Source organism: Dicentrarchus labrax, unplaced genomic scaffold (genome assembly GCF_905237075.1).
Source record: "Dicentrarchus labrax unplaced genomic scaffold, dlabrax2021, whole genome shotgun sequence".
Classification (NCBI taxonomy): domain Eukaryota; kingdom Metazoa; phylum Chordata; class Actinopteri; family Moronidae; genus Dicentrarchus; species Dicentrarchus labrax.
The window spans coordinates 14426676-14444680 of NW_026136722.1; the positions used below are offsets into that span (position 1 = coordinate 14426676).

The 18005-nt window shown below is 41.2% G+C and overlaps 1 protein-coding gene across 1 annotated transcript in view; it reads left to right on the forward strand.

Annotated features, from left to right (window-relative positions):
- Nucleotides 1–11310, forward strand: part of cacng2a (calcium channel, voltage-dependent, gamma subunit 2a) — a 68650-nt gene extending 57340 nt beyond the window's left edge. The window contains exons 3-4 of the mRNA XM_051387389.1: nucleotides 7500–7640; nucleotides 9227–11310. Coding sequence (XP_051243349.1) covers nucleotides 7500–7640; nucleotides 9227–9762 — 677 coding nt within the window. The 3' untranslated portion in view covers nucleotides 9763–11310. The remainder of the gene's footprint in view (nucleotides 1–7499; nucleotides 7641–9226) is intronic.
- Nucleotides 11311–18005: the final 6695 nt, after the last annotated feature.

The following is an 18005-nucleotide window of genomic DNA, read 5'->3' on the forward strand; positions in this document are numbered from 1 at the left end:
ATTAGTACGGAGGTCAAAGCTTTCATTTGGACTGGGTCGTTGTTTTCCAGCAGCCGGAGATTGACAGTGTTTTACCACGCAGGAGAGCTGCCTTGGTTCTGTCCCCGGACTGTAGCCATCCCAGCAGAACCTCTGCCAGAGTAATGTCACCCTGGCTGAGATAATCGCCTTTTACCAGCTCTCCATTTAACATTGTCAAGTTGTAACAGATGTACTGCTAAGGAGTATCGCCGTTGCTTTTATTTCATGATGGCGAATTCAGTCTTTAACCAAATGTATAGAAATAATCACACACTACTAAGTTTTACAAAGTTTTGGGAGACTTTTTTTTATCTTTTAGCCCTAAGCTGACAGTTATAAAGTAGTTAAAACTAGCTCCAACTTGAGCAACTACAACAGTAAAATACTACTTTTACACTGATGTGTCACTATCAATCTAATAATGTTATAATATATCAGTCACAATGGCCAATTTACTTTTGATTCTTCAAATACATTTTGCTGCTGATACATTTTACTTAGGTTGGATTTGAATGCAGGGCTTGTAATGGAGTATTTTTACAGTTTTAGGAAAGGAGCTGAATACATCTTCCACCACTGGGCAAAAGTTTCAGTTTTCAAAAAGGGGTCCAAATGTGACCTTGTATTTTTCTTTTAAATTCTAACAGATAACTGCTGATACAGTATGACTACAATGGTAATTTAGTCTTCTACCAAAAGATAGTCTAATTTTTTTCAACATTTAGGTCGTCATGAGCTGCTGAAACAAGTAAAATAGACAAAATAATCAGCGAGTTTGAGTGCATGTCTGATCAGTCAGAAAGCCTTCAATATGTCAGAGGTGGCTGACATTATTAGCCAGTAGCTAATGTTTAATAGAAGGTCAACATCCGCTCACTATATCAACAAATCAATATATATGTCTCACTCTGTGCAGGACTGTTAAACATGGTGTATCATGGACCTGTCCTTTTTTTCTGCACTAACACAGCAGAGACTAGTCCCTGTCTATCTGTCAGCCTGTCAGTCTCTCTGCCTGCCTCCCCCCGGGGTGCTGCTGTGCTTAAACATCCCTCCAGGCAGGATCCATAACTCTGACAGGGGCTCGGCTGATCCTTAAAAGATGGAAAGTGAAGATGTGAAACCACCAGAATGTGGTGAGGAAGGATTGATTTTAAATAGGTGGCCTCTCTGGTAGCAGCAGCCTCACAGCCTTGGGGCATAGTTATTGTCCCGTCTCCCTCTAACAATTCACATCGTTGGCCCTCACTGCAGGCAACAAGCTGGCAATCTGAGCCTCATATGTACGCTATGTGAACACTCACACACTCAGTATTACGCAGGAGAACGGAGTGCATCCTGACATGAAAAATCTGCAGGGACTTGAGCCTTGTCTTCTGAGGTAGAGCATGGTCAGCCAAACCCAGGGGCAGTAAACTGGAGCCTGATCCCAGGGAAGGCACAGTGCATGCTGGGAGGTCACTGTGAAGGTCATTGCACTTTTCAGTGTGCTGCTAAACATGGATTTTACTACGGAGAGTGCATAGGACTGGAGAAGCACTGCAGGCCAGCCGATCCTCGAAGCCATGCAAATGAGTTGGATCCTCTTGCCCTGGAAAGCTCCGACATCACGAGCCTTATCACTGCTTTCAAGATTTCTCAGAAGCTCTCCAAACCTGAGGCACTTGTTCTGTAGAGACCAGCTGCCGTACCGAGTTTATATATCTTTGTATATAATGTGGTTTGATGGGTTCAAATAATATGGGCTTTTTAAGGCGGATACATTTAGGGAGACCACTTTTTATTGAAAATTGTTCAGTGTTTTCATAGATAATTACTCTTACTGGGAGGAATAGTTTCTAAAACAGCATTTAGAATATAATTGGACACTCGATTGAAAGAAATTTAGAGTTGACAATCCAGCACCTCTGTTTAGTGTAAGGAGAAACTCTGGCATGCATGAGAGTATGACACTGTAGGTATTCCTACAGAAACATGGGAGACAGAAAGAGAAGCTGCAGCAGCCATGGGTTCGACTCCGACCTGTGGCCCTTTGCTGTGTGTCATCCCCTTTCTCTCTCTCTCTCTCTCTCTCTCTCTCTCTCTCTCTCTCTCTCTCTCTCTACAGCTGTCAGTATTGATTAAAGGCAACAGAAGTCAATACATAAATAAATAAATAATAATCTTATATGTCTTATATGATTGATTCCCTTCAGGCTTGTATGCTCCCAAATGTTCGAATTTAATATCTTGAACTTTAGTGTCTGAGTTTGAGCGACCAGATTTGTCTTGTAGATTTGATTTTAAATATTGACTTTGTCAAATTTTTTTGTATATATTGTGGTACTTTTATTAACCAAAAAAAATTATATGCTGGGCATAAATTGATTGACTTGGTTTTCAAAGCAAAATATTCCAGCACTATAAAGCTCATGTATCTTTATGGCCATTTGCTTCAGTCTGCAGCACAACAATGTTGATCAGAGCCACAGATATTTTAAATAAAGTAGGCTAATGCATGAGGCTGTGTAATATTGTAAAAGGCTTAGCAACAGCTTTAGGAACTAAAACATACATCTGTTTGCTTGGATCAAAATGAACTAAACTGAATATGTTCCCAATTCTATTTTTTGTCTAAATGATGACCATAATGAGATCAGATTTACTGAATAAAACAATGCCCATTAATGTAAGTGCAATAAACAGGCTAACTCACCTCATTGTAATCAGGTTAAAAGTCATACTCACTGAAGTTATGAATCTTCATATTACTAAACTCTTATGATCCGGACCCCCACAAGGCCTTCTTGATTTTAAAGGATGTAAGAAAACTTTAAATATAAACACAGTTGGCCATTATCTCAGTTTTTTTGTTCATTAATGCAAGGAAAATTAAATGAAATTGTTATTTTTAAAGTTGATATTATTATTATTTAATATCTAAACTTTGAAGATGTATATTGAGTGTCAGTCAGTGTAAAGGAAACACATTGTACATGTGAACTATGTAGTACTGAATTGTGGAGTTGGGCTGTTAAACTCTGCTACTAAGTATGTACGATTGTTAAAAATAAAATAAATAAAAAATACATAATACACAGAGAGAATTGTATAAAAAGTTCTTAAAACATCAAGAAAACTCATCTCTGATGCAATTTTCACAGCAAATCTGCTAGAATCTCCTCCACATCATCATCATTTTACACAGAAATCCTGCAGTTATTGTGTTCACCATTTGGGTTAATTGTACAGTGTATCAGTTGTTCTGTACTGTTACTGTTATGCATTGAGTATAATATGAAATATCCATAAAATACATCACTTAGTCAGGGGTTGTCAGTATGCTCAATGATAGAAAAGGTGTCCTTTAAGGAAAGAGGTTGGAAACCATTGATCTAGATGAGTGCACTTGTTAAACAGTTTTTACCCTTTTCTCCCTTCATTTGCCTGCAACGGAGCCTCCCTGAGGTTTCTTAAACTTTGGTGTCACCTTGAGATCCTGCACTATTAAACAGCCCCACTGTCAACAATCAATAAATTTGGCTGGCCCTCTATCCCTCTTTTGTCTCTGCAAATGAAGGTGATGGATGAAAAAGAGCCCCGGTGCCCTCTGCCAGGTAATGTGCTGTGAACGGCCGTGTCAATATCTTCAGGGTTAACAGGATAGAGGGAGGGAAGAGCGATGCATTTAGAGCGGGACACAGGAGCAGGGTCAACTCTTAGGACAACTTAATATTTAATCAACCCACCTCACCGGTAACCCTAAACCCCACAATCCCCTCTGGTCGTGCAAGGAGACATGTGGGAGAGGGTGGGGGGGGGGAGGACGGAGAAAGGCGAGGGGGGAGCAGCGAGACGACACTTTATCTTTCAAATGGTCTTGTGCTTTGACTGAGTGCGAATTAAGTGAGAGAGAGAGATGGAAAAGAGAGAAAGAAAAGATGAGACGGGGGACAATTGCTGGGTGACAACGACTGTGAGCGCTAGACAGAGACAGACAGATAAAAGAAAAATGGAAGATGGTGTATAACGGCATTAAAGTCTTCTTCATCATACAGATTGGAGCTGCGTCGCCGGGCTCTTCCAGGCAAGGTTAAAGAAAGTGATAAGTGCATCATGATGTTGAATGATGACATGATGAATACAGGTGGGACAGGGAGCAGAGACATTACAGTGTCGGGTCAGAAACACATTCATAAAGGTCCTCACTGATGATGCAAGAGGCCCCGGCTTAAGAGCTTCTATCATTTCCATCCTATCATTATGAAACAAATAGCTTCAGTCTTCAGTATTTGAGTCAAGTTTAAAGATTTTATACACAAAAAAACAGGTAATTTATATATTAATAATTATAAATAATATTTCTTAACTTCTGTCCTTCAACTACATTACAAGTAATTTAAATAGAAAGACTAAAAATATGTGTTGAGGACCTCAAGTGTCATGGTAATAGTTATAAAGCATTCCATTAATTGATCTCTAATCAGATAAAAAACGAACTGATAAAATATTTTACAAATGAATGAATTAGGAAGAATTGTTTTTATAAAACAATGAATTTTAATAATGGAAATTCAAAATCTATTAAAAAACGCAGTTTTAAAAGAGATATAAAGAGCATTTATGTGACACTTTGGCCCTGGAGTTTACCAGCCACGGATCAGCATGGATTGTCAGTTAGATGAACATTATTTACCTGCCTCCATTTACGAGACACAACAGAGCTTTTAATGTGAAAACCATGAGCCACAAACAGATGGGGGGCTTCCAGCGAACACTGATTTGCGCTGCTTTACTAGTGTCACATAAATGCTCAATGAAAAGGCCAAAGGGGAAGGAAGTTAACCTTTCCTTTTGATATAAACCCGAAATCTTAATTCAGTTTGTGAATTCAGTCATGTGTTCCTCTTTTAAAACTGTTGTATTCATTAATCAGCGTATTTATTGGAGGTTTTATGTTTTCTTTTATCGATGGATTACTATATTAATACACAAGTAGCCCCTACAGCCTTAGAGTGTTGGAAAGAATCATATGGATTATTTATTTCGGTGTTTTGGACTAAAAATGTCTGTTTGAATCAAAGCAGTTTATCAGTTTGCGTACATTTAAATGCTCATCAAATGTCATGGCAATTTTCCAGTTAAAAAAATGTAATATCTATGAATGTATTTTGTACATTTCCTGCCAATCTGCCCATTAGATTTTGATATTTCTTGTGCACAAGTGAAGGTTTTAGCTTGAGTGTGGCACAAGCAGAAAGGTCAGCGGGTCACTAAAATCATTAGTATTCTGCCTCTGGGGACCACAAATAACCATATGAGATTTCATGGCAATCTGGCCAGTAGTTGTTGAAATATCGACTCTAGACCAAATATTGGACAACTGTCAGTGTCCTTAAGACCATTTCATATCATCCCAAAAAACAAATGTTTAATCTGTAATCTGAATAGTTGCAGTTTTTCACCGCATGAACCTTTCACACCGAGGCTGAAAATACAGTATATGAAACCTGTGAACATACTGTGCCTCCTCCTGTACTCTGTAAGTGGGAGGAGGATGTATGAAGCCTTCATATATGTCTATTTTATATTCCCTCCTGCCTTTACAGCCTTTACACATGATCAAGATCTCACATAAGAATCGTCAAATTGTGTTATTTCAATCCATTATGGTCCCAGTCTACTCAAAAATTTGTTTCTCTTAGTGTTTCTTCACTTGGATGTTTGAGCTTCATTGTGCAGGATGATGTATGTGCAGAGTTTGACACTAATAGACTTATTAGTGTCCTAAAACCTGTCTGGTATGAAAGGATGCTATTGACTATATATAAGATATCTGACTATTATTGACAAACCAATGTCTCTGCTTCTTATTTTCATCTAAATTACTGTAAATCCCGGCCTCTTTGTTTCATATTTCAACACGGCTTCAGCACACTGTATTTAAAGGATATATTATAGACTAGCATGAAGCTGGTGTGCCTTAAATCATGACCAAGCCACAATTTGTTGATGTGATGAATGATAAATGCACTGCACTCGTGTGTACCAAAATTGTCTAATTTGCTATCTGTATCAGCTTTGTACATTGTTCAATTGTGTGTGTTTACTGGTATATATATTATGTCGAGGACAGGATGGGCTCAGCCAATCAGTGTCACTGTTGTTTTCTTAATGAACCTTGCACAACTGGTTTCAGTAGATTTGTGGAACAGTATGAAGCAGCACACAGAGCCTCATCAGGCACTGGTCTTGCTGTAGTTACTGTTGAGAGCCCAGTGGAGGGTGAGCGATGAGCGTCCAGCCAGCCGTGGCCACCGCTTGGCGCTCTCCACTGCAGCTGTTGACTGCTGCCTATCAGCCCGCCTGTGGGCTAAGGGTTGCTTTCCCACCGAGCCGGCTGGGCGCCACAAAGCCTTAGGGTGTTGGGGGGTAGATGATAAGTGAATCCCTGCTAGAGAGAAGGGGGAGGGGGGGAGGGAAGCGATGAATGGCAGCAGGTATGCAGGCAGATGGGCCGCCGGGAGCCCCGGTGGGCCCCCGTGGAGGTGCAGGCGGCCGAGTTCAGCACAGAACCACCCAGCCCCGCGTCAGCACTTTGGGTAGAAGCTGAGAAAGTGCTGAGGCGGCAGCCACGTGGGGAGATGAGGTGAAGTGGTGAAAATTTAACCAGCCTGATGAAAGTTTAAGTGTGCATGTTAAACAGGAGAGAGGGGGAGTGATTGGGGGGAGGTAAAGTATAAAAGGCGAAAGGATGGCAGGCGGTGACTGAAAAGAATGGACAGGTTTGGGAGATTTCCTCGTTGTTTCTCCCTCATGACTCAAACAACGACTGTCTGCTTCTCAAACTTCAATATGACTCATTTTACCTGACACCTGAGGGCGTAGCGCAGCTCCTTTTTTGACCCTGGCTCGACCTCAAAAGTAACATCATATCCCTCTTCCAGTTTTTTTTTTTTGCTTCTTGATAATTAGCTGCAAGGACGCTGTTTTGTTTCAAGGACGCGGGCTGCATCCCTCTGCACTGCGGCCTGGCTGATATACATGCCAGAGCCCTGTAGCACTTTTGTTGACTGCTGTTCACATGATGCTACATAAAGCAGCCAGTTAGCTCGGTGGTCTGCGGAGACGAGTGCTGAGAGAGAGGGAGAGTCAAGCGGTGTGATTACATAAGGATGGGTAACAGGCTCACTGTGGGGATACACACTCACTAGACAGTGTTGATGGAGTCTTTCACAGGCCTGATGGGGTGTTGATTAGGATGTGCTCACACACAAGGAGCAGATGCTGAAATGGATTCTAATGTGCTTTTCTTTCTTTGTTTCTCGCTCCCTCTGCTTTATACTCATCACTTCTTTCATCCCTGCACTCGCCGCTGCTATTTCCCCTCTTTCTTTGTTGCCCCTCTGGCTGTTCTCTCTGTGTGAACACCAAATCACATCCCATTCTCTTCTTTTCGCCTCCTTCTTTCTTTGCTGCTGTCCTCCACTGATTTCCAGGTGCGGTGCGAGCCTCCAGCATCTTCCCCATCCTCAGTGTCATCCTGCTCTTCATGGGAGGCCTGTGTATAGCTGCCAGTGAGTTCTACAAGTCACGCCACAACATCATCCTCAGCGCAGGAATCTTCTTTGTGTCTGCAGGTGAGTCAGACACCCAAAACATACATAAGACAGGAGAGCAGGGATTTATCGGTTCAGTGTGCAAGCACCTGTTTCTACAAATGTGTCTTTGAATTAGAACGGTTTTTATGACTTATATTTTGACATATTAATTATTTGTTTTTTGAGTAATTTTACTCATATATTATTTTTTCCATTTTCCCAGAGACAAGGTCATGGATGCCTGTCTATGTCTCTCCATGAAGACTTAATGGATACTAAACATTGAACCGAGCCTAGTTAGGCACTATTGTTGGATGTCTGTAGAATCTTAGTTTTCATATAGACTACATCCATACCCGGTTTGTTCCACTAATGTATTATCATTACATTCAAGTTACAGAGACAAGTATTTGATTTTGAGAAAAATAAAACCCAGAGGTCATTTGCAACATTTATTGTTCTGAAGGTATTTCCAGAAGCCTCAAAGACTCTTTAAACCGTGTCTCAAGCTGTGAGCTGCAAACTACATTTCTCCCTGCTTGTAAATATAAATATTAACAAGAAAATTTGTGTGAAAATATAAAACAGTATACAGTAACATCAACATTGACAGTCTAAGTGAAATCCTTAAAGTTTGGTTCATGTTGTACAAAAGTACAAAAATGTAATTCTTAGAGACAAAAAATGTTCGTTGGAGGTGGTTGGAAGGTTTAATTATCTAATTATTTTATGAATGGTGGATTTAGCAACAAATGTCATTTCGTTAGGCCAGCTAAGATCTTCAATTCAGGTTAGCTGTTTGCCCATTGTTCCCAGTCTTTGTGCTAAGCTAACCGGCTGCTGGCTTTATCTTTATATTTACAGCACAGACATGAGGGTGGTATTAACCCTCTCATTTTACTGCCAGAAATATCAAACTATCACTTTAATCACTCGTCGTTACTCACTTATTTGTTTTTAACCTTATATGACCACATTCATTCAAAAAGCCCTGTGTGCACCGCTCTGTCTTAGGCTGTTGGTCGTCTCTTGTACTGCAGCTACAAGTCACTTCTTCTGTTCTTCCTTCTTTTGTCCTCTTTTCTTTTCTCTTGATCCTGTTGCTGGGCTAGAAGCCACCCATTGGGACTCATCTCTAAAAATATGGTGTCCCTGACACACTTTCCCTACAATCCATCTTCCCAGATATACCATGTCAAACAATTTTACGATGTGTGACTACACTAACAAGTCAAAGTATATATACATGTGGATATTTGATGGGACCTAGCACAGAACACGGCTCCAACGTGGATTATGTTATACCTTGTTCCAAATGATCTGCATCAAGTCCTGAAGCCACTTTGTTTCTCACTGTAATGGCCGAGATTAGGAGACGAAGATCAGTCATGTTGAATGGAGAGACAGGATTAGTACACTGTGTACAGTGCGTGAATCAGCGCTCTAAACATATTTGGTATGATACTGCGTATTAAGTTAAGCATACGCTCAGAATAACTCAGCCAATGAGCTCATCCTGACTGATATTTTGTTCTCTTTTCTCCCTTTCTTTGTCCTTTTCCCCATGAACCCATTACCCATAATCCACCCCTCTCCTGTGGCACCCTTCCTGCACAACCCATCAGGCCTGAGCAACATCATCGGGATCATCGTGTACATATCAGCCAACGCAGGGGACCCTTCAAAAAGCGACTCGAAGAAGAACAGCTACTCTTACGGCTGGTCCTTCTACTTCGGTGCCCTCTCCTTCATCATGGCTGAGATGGTGGGCGTCTTGGCCGTGCACATGTTCATCGACCGCCATCGGCAGCTCCGAATAGGAGCCCGCGCAGCCGACTATCTCCAAGGCTCAGCCATAACACGAATCCCCAGCTATCGCTACCGCTACAGACGTCGCTCGCGCTCCTCCTCCCGCTCCACAGACCCATCACACTCCCGCGACACCTCGCCGGTGGGCCTCAAGGGCTTCAGCGCTCTGCCATCCACAGAGATCTCCATGTACACGCTGCCCCGGGACACCCTCAAGTCCTCCGGCACGCCCACCGCCACCTACAATTCTGAGAGGGACCACAACTTCCTGCAAGTCCACAACTGCATCCCTAAGGACCTGAAAGACTCAAGCCACACCAACACAGCGAACCGACGCACTACGCCGGTATGAGGGAGTCGACACAGGCCAGGCCGGCCCGGCGGAGACCAGGAGACACGGGGACCCCTGTGGGTGCAGTACGCCCCAGGAGAAGATGGATTTCCATGTTTATAGACATTTGTTCTTTTTGTTCAGCTGCATGACTTTTCCATTACCATTGTTGAGAGAGTTTCAACAAGTCTGCTGTGTTTCTGGATTAAATGGCAGAACAGTGAGAATGGGTCAGGTTGTCTCTCTCTCTAGAGAGAGAGAGAGAGAGAGAGAGAGAGAGAGATCTGTCATTTTTTTGCGCGGGGTTTGTTTATGAGGTTTGGGGCACTGAAAGGAAGGGTGGGAGGGGGTGGGCATTTATGAGATAAAGAATTGATTTCATGATTTCATAGCCCTTTGGTTTGACAGTTTTGCCCCACAAGTTTGGTTGGAGCAACAGGTCAAGCTCCCCCCTCAGCCAGCCCACCGCTCAGATATACACCCCCTTTTATTTATTGACTCATTTGTTCATTTTTTGCATTAAAACTGTGAATTGTTACAGCTTGGGATTCAGTAAGAATTAGCCCAATCTGTAATCTCTAACAAAGGTACTATATATATGTATTACTTTTCTAAATAAATTATTACGTTAATAATCAAGAGTTACAGACTTTACCGAAGCAAAAAAGAAAAAAAAACAAGTTAACTAAACAAAGTGCTGTTGGTAAGATGAGAAAAAGACTCTTTTAGTATCTGTTCATTTGAAGGTTGAGAACAAGAGAAGGTTCCTTTAGGTAGCGGCAGTACACAGCGACTGATGCTACCAGAGGCAGACGCAGACAGTCAACAGTAGAATAATATCTATTCTTTTAATAGAACCTTCTCGTCTTTTTCTCAGTCCCTGTTCGCTTTCTTTTTTTGGGGGGGTCGTAACGGGAGAGTTGAACCCCTTAACAGAAAGAGCCAACAAAAGGGGTCAAAGTTCACAAAGCAAAGACTCCAAACACGACTTCTACAAAATAAAAAAAAGGAAGGAGCAGAGGGGAAGGAAAAGAAGAGGACGCCAAAACACAAAAATAAAAACAAGTTAAATATGAAATAGTACAAGAGAAGCTAAGTGACTCACAATTTCAGAAATTAAATGCATGCTATAAAATTACAGCAAATCTGCTCTTGAGAAACTTAAGTTTTAAAGGTTAATAATTATAAGGGGAAAAAAAAGCAAAGACGCTAAAGTTTAAAGTATTAATGTTTTCATGTGTATTTTTCTTATGTTTTCTTTTTTATTTATTTAGTTCATTTTATCTTATTGCTTTTGTGAGACAAACCAAACAATCTACATTGAACAAAACTGCTTTTTTAAATGGTTTGGTTGATTTCTTTATAAATATATAAATATATGTATGTATGTATTTTATTTTTAAAACTCACACAGCCTTAGTCATTTCTTTGTTTCTTTTGATTTTTAATGTGTTGTTCAAATTGATGAATTCAAAATGAAATCTTTAAAGGTGCCAAAACCGAATGATCCTATACTTGGATGCATCAAGTCCTGATGAATAAAATACGAACCCTAGGGGGAACAAATCACCATGTTTCAGTGCGTGTCTCTAACACACTTTCTCTTATAAATCCTTGTTTGTTCAGCACTAACATTTGTCTGTCCGTCACGTTATCATATCGTCAATGCTGTTTACTTTTTATGGACAGCAAAATAACAAATTTGGGCTTGAAAGTATACAATTTGTCTTACTGATAAGCTGTAGAATACCAATATTTTTTTGCTTTTGGTCCCTTAAAATGAAGCAATGCCCACTTGCGACACTTTATCTCAGGTATATAACCTCAGTGTGGACATGAGTTGTGATCGCTTCAACCGACAGTTATTGTTTTCTTCCATTTAAAAGATTTTAAGAGGCCCGAAAGAGTTGTGCAAACCCAGTCTTTTTATGAAAAAAGTAAATCTCAGAGTCAAACTACTCTGAACTCAATGCCCACTCACTTGTTTTTTTTTCAGAGTTTTCATCTGTTTTGTCCTTCAACTGTTTCACCTGTTCACCACTTAGATCACATGATGACGACTCCAAGACAACTGACTCCATTTGCGGATGAAGACCATGAGATACGGTAAATAGAGACGAAAAAGCTAGTAAGTTGACATTGAGTTAAATGTCCAGTGTGTAACATTTAGGAGGCTCTGTTAGCAGAAAAAATTTATATAAATTTGCAATAACCTGGATACAGGAATCATGTCTTTGTTACCTTAGAATGAGCCGTTTTTATCTACAGATGCCGCGGGTCGCCTTCCATGTAGTCCGTCATGTTTCTACAGTAGTTTACAAACCAACCACTGTAGATAGCAGCTTTAGGGTTTTTCACCACTAAACACTTCACAGCCAGTTCTCATTACCCTCAGTCGCGAGCAATGTTCAGTTAGTTACAATCTTCAACTAACTTCGCTGCTTGATGCCACTAAATCCTACACACTGGTCATTTAACTACTGTTCCCAAGTTTTAGGGTTAGAGACTAAGTTAAGGTTTTGACCCCGCCTTCAAGGTTGGCCTCAACACCAGAACTGCTATAAACGTTTTTTACCTTCGAAAGTGGTTGGACAAACTTGTGTCCCTCCCCTTTCGGTGTCCCCCACGGAATCTTATTTTGGAAAAAAAAAATAGGTCTGGCGAGAGACACAAATGTGCCATGAATTACACATATGATGTTTGTAAATTTAAAAGATAATTGTGCAAGTCAAGAAAGTCGCAGTCTGCGTGAAACCACTCAGTGAACTGCATCACAATATACATAACCAACACCAACATGGCCGCCCCTTGTAACATTATCTTACCTGTTGTGTTTTATTTCACCCTTTTATCAGCCGGTAAGTGAAAGAATGAGCAAGACCCGTTGCTCGTGTGACTAATTCCTGGTATTAAACACACACCCATCCTTCAGCACTCAAGGTGATGTTAGCTTGTGAAGAGAGAAAGTCATGATGTGACACAGGCGACCTTTGGGTGTGCAGTCTTTGTAATTCATTAAGTTAATTAAGTCATAGACTTATTAAAACTATTTACTACTAAACATCACATGTGTAATTCATGGCACAATTCAAATGCAACCAAAAGATTATTTGTCTCTTGCCGGTAACTAACGTACATTTTTTATCCAATATAAAGTCCCATGGTGGTCCACCAGAAAGGGAGGAACCCTGCCTCTCTATACAGGGAATGCATTAAACTAACAAGTTCGTACAAGGTGTCTGGTCATACAAAGGTGTTTATACCTGATACAAATGGCTACATTCAATGGTGGGGCCAAAAGCCAACTGTACAAATAGGGATAACAGTCTATTCTCAAAGATATTCATGGTGTTGCACTCAGTTCTTCACAGATGAAAAAAGAGAGACATGAGAGACAATTCAAATCCTGCCTTCTTTCTTACCTCCAGCCCATTGCTACATGAAGTTACCTTAATTTTGGAAATAGAATAAGGTAAGGAAGTTTCAGACAGTATTGAAAACTCTGACATTCACTTTGTTTGAAGAATATCCACATTTTTAAGGTTAGGGCTAGGGAAAGCATTATAAGGGTCCTCATTGGATGCCCTGGTAGTTCACCTGGTAGAGTTGGTGCCCCATGTGAGGCTCAGTCCTTGCTGCAGTGGCCTTTTGCTGTGTGTCATTCCCTCTCTTTCTCCCCCGTCACTCTTCAGCTGTCTCCATTAATTAAAGGCAATGAAATCCTCCAAAAAATAGTCAAATAGTAAGCGTCCACCCAAGAATAGTAGCACAAATGTGTGTCTGCGTGTGTGCTATTGTACTTCTAGCTTAGTGAGAACCGATTTGACAAATACATGGAATGAAGAAATGCTTTTAGAGACTGTTTTAGGCTTGAAAATGGCCAACAAAATATTGGCATCAGCCTTCATACATCAGCCTTTATACAGCCATAAAAATAAAAGCTGAGTTGTCAGACATAAAACCCTGTGTGCTCTGCTAAAACCACGGCCTCTGCCTGCTGTTGTAAAATGGTGATAACACACTGTAATCGACCACGGGAAGTCGCAATATCAGTAGTCTGACAAACACCAATGTTGACATGAGTGTGTGTGTGTGTGTGTGTGTGTGTGTGTGTGTGTGTGTGTGTGTGTGTGTGTGTAAATGAATTAATAAAGTCAGAAAACATTCATCTTTACCGCAACTTACTGCAAATTATACAAGTGTAAGACCAAGTTTAATGTTTGTACCGACACTTCATGAGCTTGCTTTATAATATAAAGCCGCTCAAACTGACAATTTATCAAATTGTTATTCCCTCAAAAGAAAATCCATGGTAGTTTTGACTCCTCCTGCACAAATACGCCTCTTTCATACACCAGTGAGACTATTTCTCTTTCTCTCTCCTCTCTCTCTCTTTGAGGTAAAAAGCCTCGGAGAAGACAGCATGTACGACACGGACAGTCATTGCATCTTTCTAGGACATTCCTGAGAAAGAAACACAGGTTTGCAATAACACCACCAGGTTTATTCTACTGGCAGTTTCCCTGTAAAGTCAACATCCAACACCTTTCTACACCACTGCCCTAAAAGCATTGCTTTCAGGGCCAAACATACTTTGTTGTGTGTGTGTGTGTGTGTGTGGAGAGAGGAGAGAGAGAGAGAGAGAGAGAGAGAGAGAGAGAGAGAGGAAGTGCTCACATGTGATGTTGAAGCAGATATACAAAGCAAATCTATTTGTGAGACAAAAGGGCTTCATTCTTTAGGACCATGGTGTGTTTTATATATGTGGTTGACTGAGTTCACAGAGAGGTTATTCCTAAAAAGACAAAATAGATAAAATAAAGGGATTTCACGACAGAAATAGAGTTCTGTTCTGATGGTATGTACAGTGTGTGCTTTCCCAAGCTCTGGACAAGTTTAGAGGCCAGCAGATTCATCAAATAAGGGAGGGGGAGAAAAAAAGTTTCTATTAGAAAAAGTGCTGAGATCCTGATTTGCCATTATCTGAGTTCACTGACACAAGCTGCTCTCCATAAATTTGAGGGGAAAATATGTCAACGTAGCAGTCTAAATGAATAGGGCTTTCTTATGTATAGCCATCTTTATTCAGAATTCATAAGCAGAAGTCATTTTACAAGCCCGGATTACATTAAAGAGAAAGTGTACGTGTGTGTATGTGTTGGGGAGGAGGATTAGATATACTGGCTTTCTCATAAAGCAGCACCTGGATTTGGGGTCTGAATGTCACAATTTTTAATATGTTTTATGAATGGATAAATCTGTTTATTCTGTCTCTCCTCGCCTCCTCTTAGGCTTAGCTTCCACATTTGTCTCTCTGTCTTCTTTTACTTCTCTCTCATAACTTTTTTGACAAGATGTCCTGGGTGAATGTGTGTGAAACAATACATCAACTGTGGTATCACAGATTGGGAGGAAACGTTAAGGACCAGGTGTGAAATATTTTTGTGGCATCTAGTGGTGAAGTTGGAACTAACTGAACACAGCTCGTGTCTGTATTTTAAGACGACCCGGAAATGAGAACGGGCTGTAAAGTTCGCAAAACTTTTAAAAATGCAAAAGACCCTATCTACAGCCAGTGTTTGTACAAACATGGTGGTTCAACATGGCGGATTCAATTTCTGCCAATAGATTGGGCATTGGAAATTAGCTGTAGCTATAACTGCTGTGATACATTGCATTGGCTAATTGTAAAGCAATTCTAGTTCTAGTTCTGAAAAGGTGTTTTTATAATATAACCTGTAACCCCACATAAAGTAACATGCCTTTGAAAGTAAAGCTGGTAAGATAGTTAGCTGGGCATGCTAATATTTGCAGATTAACACACTGTTAAAATCCATTCACTCTTGTTCTTTGGAAGAAAACTCCCTCTAAACTCTTTATATGCAGAGTATCGCTCCTATTACTGCCCCATGCACACGTTTGAAGATATTCAATCCAAGGCTTGACTGGCCTGCCGTTGCTAAGCTGGACAATCTTCAGGGGCGAGGTTTAGCGAACTTAAGTCCTGTAAAGTATTCTTTTGCTGGGAGCCCAGTTTAAGACTCACTGGTTTAGAGTGACAACTGTGAAATTGTGAAAAACAACATAAATATATCTGAAAATATGGAAGAAAGTGCAAGTGTCATCAATCTGTGTTGTGTTCCTTCCAGCTCCTGACAGGTCGATTCACTGGGGAAGTGTGGGATGAAGAAACGTACCCTCCTCTTCTTCCTCCTCCTCCTCCTCCTCCTCCTCCTCCTCCTCACAGAGGGGAGCTGGAATCCAGAGGAAGTGACACATGCCCTTGAACAGTCTAAGTTTGTTTCGCTTTTTTGGCAGGCTAATGAGTTGGACACTGCACAGTGGTGTCAGGGAGGGTCAGGGCCAGAGCTCCAGCGCTAATATCATTAGTATTAGCGCTGGAGCTCTAATGATAGCTCCACCCACAGCTGCACCATGCAGCTGGAGCAGGGCCCCATAATGCTCAGAGGCCAGATTTACATGCTCTGTTTGCTGGAGGGCACAAAGTGTCATTTATTGAAAATGGGACAAGAGGAAAGAGAGAGGACACTCATTTTACTTTCTGTTGTTTTTGAATGTGTGGATATGTGTCAGTCTATATGTGTGTCTCTCTCCACTTGTCCTTCCTTCACTTCTGTGCCTTGAAAATATTTGAGAATATGAAATAGGGTCTTGAAAGTTTTAGAAAATATGTAAAAAGCCCCTTAAGGAATAACTCGATAGGTTAGGCTTAATAGGTTTGGCTGGCATTTCTATCTTTTATGGTAATATTGTACTACTGTTACATACTATTGATGAGCTCTGGGAATACAGCATTGCAAAAAGAAGTGTTATAAACTTTATACTTTATAAACATGAAATTACTGTGTTAATTTTAATTGGCCACTTGGGAAGGGGCGTGTCCAGGCTTTTTTGACTGGCATTTTCTCAGCTCTAACTATGTGGGTGACCTCAAGATGATCAAACCCAATAGAAATAATAACTAAAGCTATAAAAAAAATAAGACCCAAGCTGTAATAGCTGTAACAGCCTTTAAAAATCTTTGGCTGGAATAAACACCCAAATTCATCATTACTGCGCAATCCCTCTCTTGGTCTACCTATTCATGCATGATTCAGCGCTTCATTTAATAAGGAGGATTTGCGTTTAAGGCAGCAAATGAATTATCTCATCAGGATTTTATTTTACCAGATCACAGACTAAACAAAAATTGAGGCCTCTTTGACTTGACTTGTGATTTAGTCCAAAAGATGCTCATTGTGAGTTCTTAAAATTCTGCAAACAGGATGTTGAAAATCATTGAGAAGTTCTTAAATTTGATCTTCCAGTGAGTGGTGGAGCCCTGAGATGTGCAGTTTTGTGTGCAAGAAGATGGGAGGAATTAGCCTTCATCACCAGTTCTCTGCTCTCCAGCATTTGACCCCCTGTTCTCCTACCCCTCCTCCCTTTTACTCACTCTTTCCCTCCCTCTCTCTCTCTCTCTCTCTCGTTCCTGCTGTGGTGATCAAAGTGCCTCTGCAGCACCGTGTGATCAGAGAAGTGGGGGAACAGCCTGGTGGTGGATGTTGGGGTGGGGTCACTGGAGGGGAGGTATCAGGGGTTGATGGAGGAGGAGTGAGGAGATGAGGCCGGAGGAACACACTGTGTCCTCCTGGCTGGGAATTTTAAGAGCAAACACACTGACTCGCTCTCTCTCTCTGCCTGAGCCTGGCTTTGTGTCTCTGGCAGGCAGCGAGGTTACATAACCTCACATCAAACCGACTGATGACCTTTCTCTGACTTTACTGGACAACGTTCTGGGACAGAGGAGCAAGCACCCATGGGAGCTGTGTGGGCGCGTCACCCGAAGCCTCCGAAAGCTGCCGCCAACTTTAAGTCACTGAGAGGAGGCTGCAGAGTTCGACATTCATTCTCTGTGAATTACTGCTCTGGCAACAAAATGCAACCTGAAATGTGTGTGTGGATTTTTGTCAGAGGAATGTTTATCTTTCTCCTGTGCGTGCAAACAGTGAACCAGCATGTGCAAGTCTCTGTGTGTGTGTGTGTGTGTGTGTGTGTGTGTGTGTGTGTGTGTGTGTGTGTGTGAGAGAGAGAGAGAGAGTGAGATGCGGCCTGTTGTTTGTGCTGACCGGAGAACAGTTGCTGACTGCGCTCACCCCGGGTTATTTTTGGGTCATGCAGAGTTGAGTGGCAACAGAAAGCTATAAGCACGGTCAACCAACTGAAAAAGAAAAAAAAAAAAATCATTGGAGCAAACATAGTCT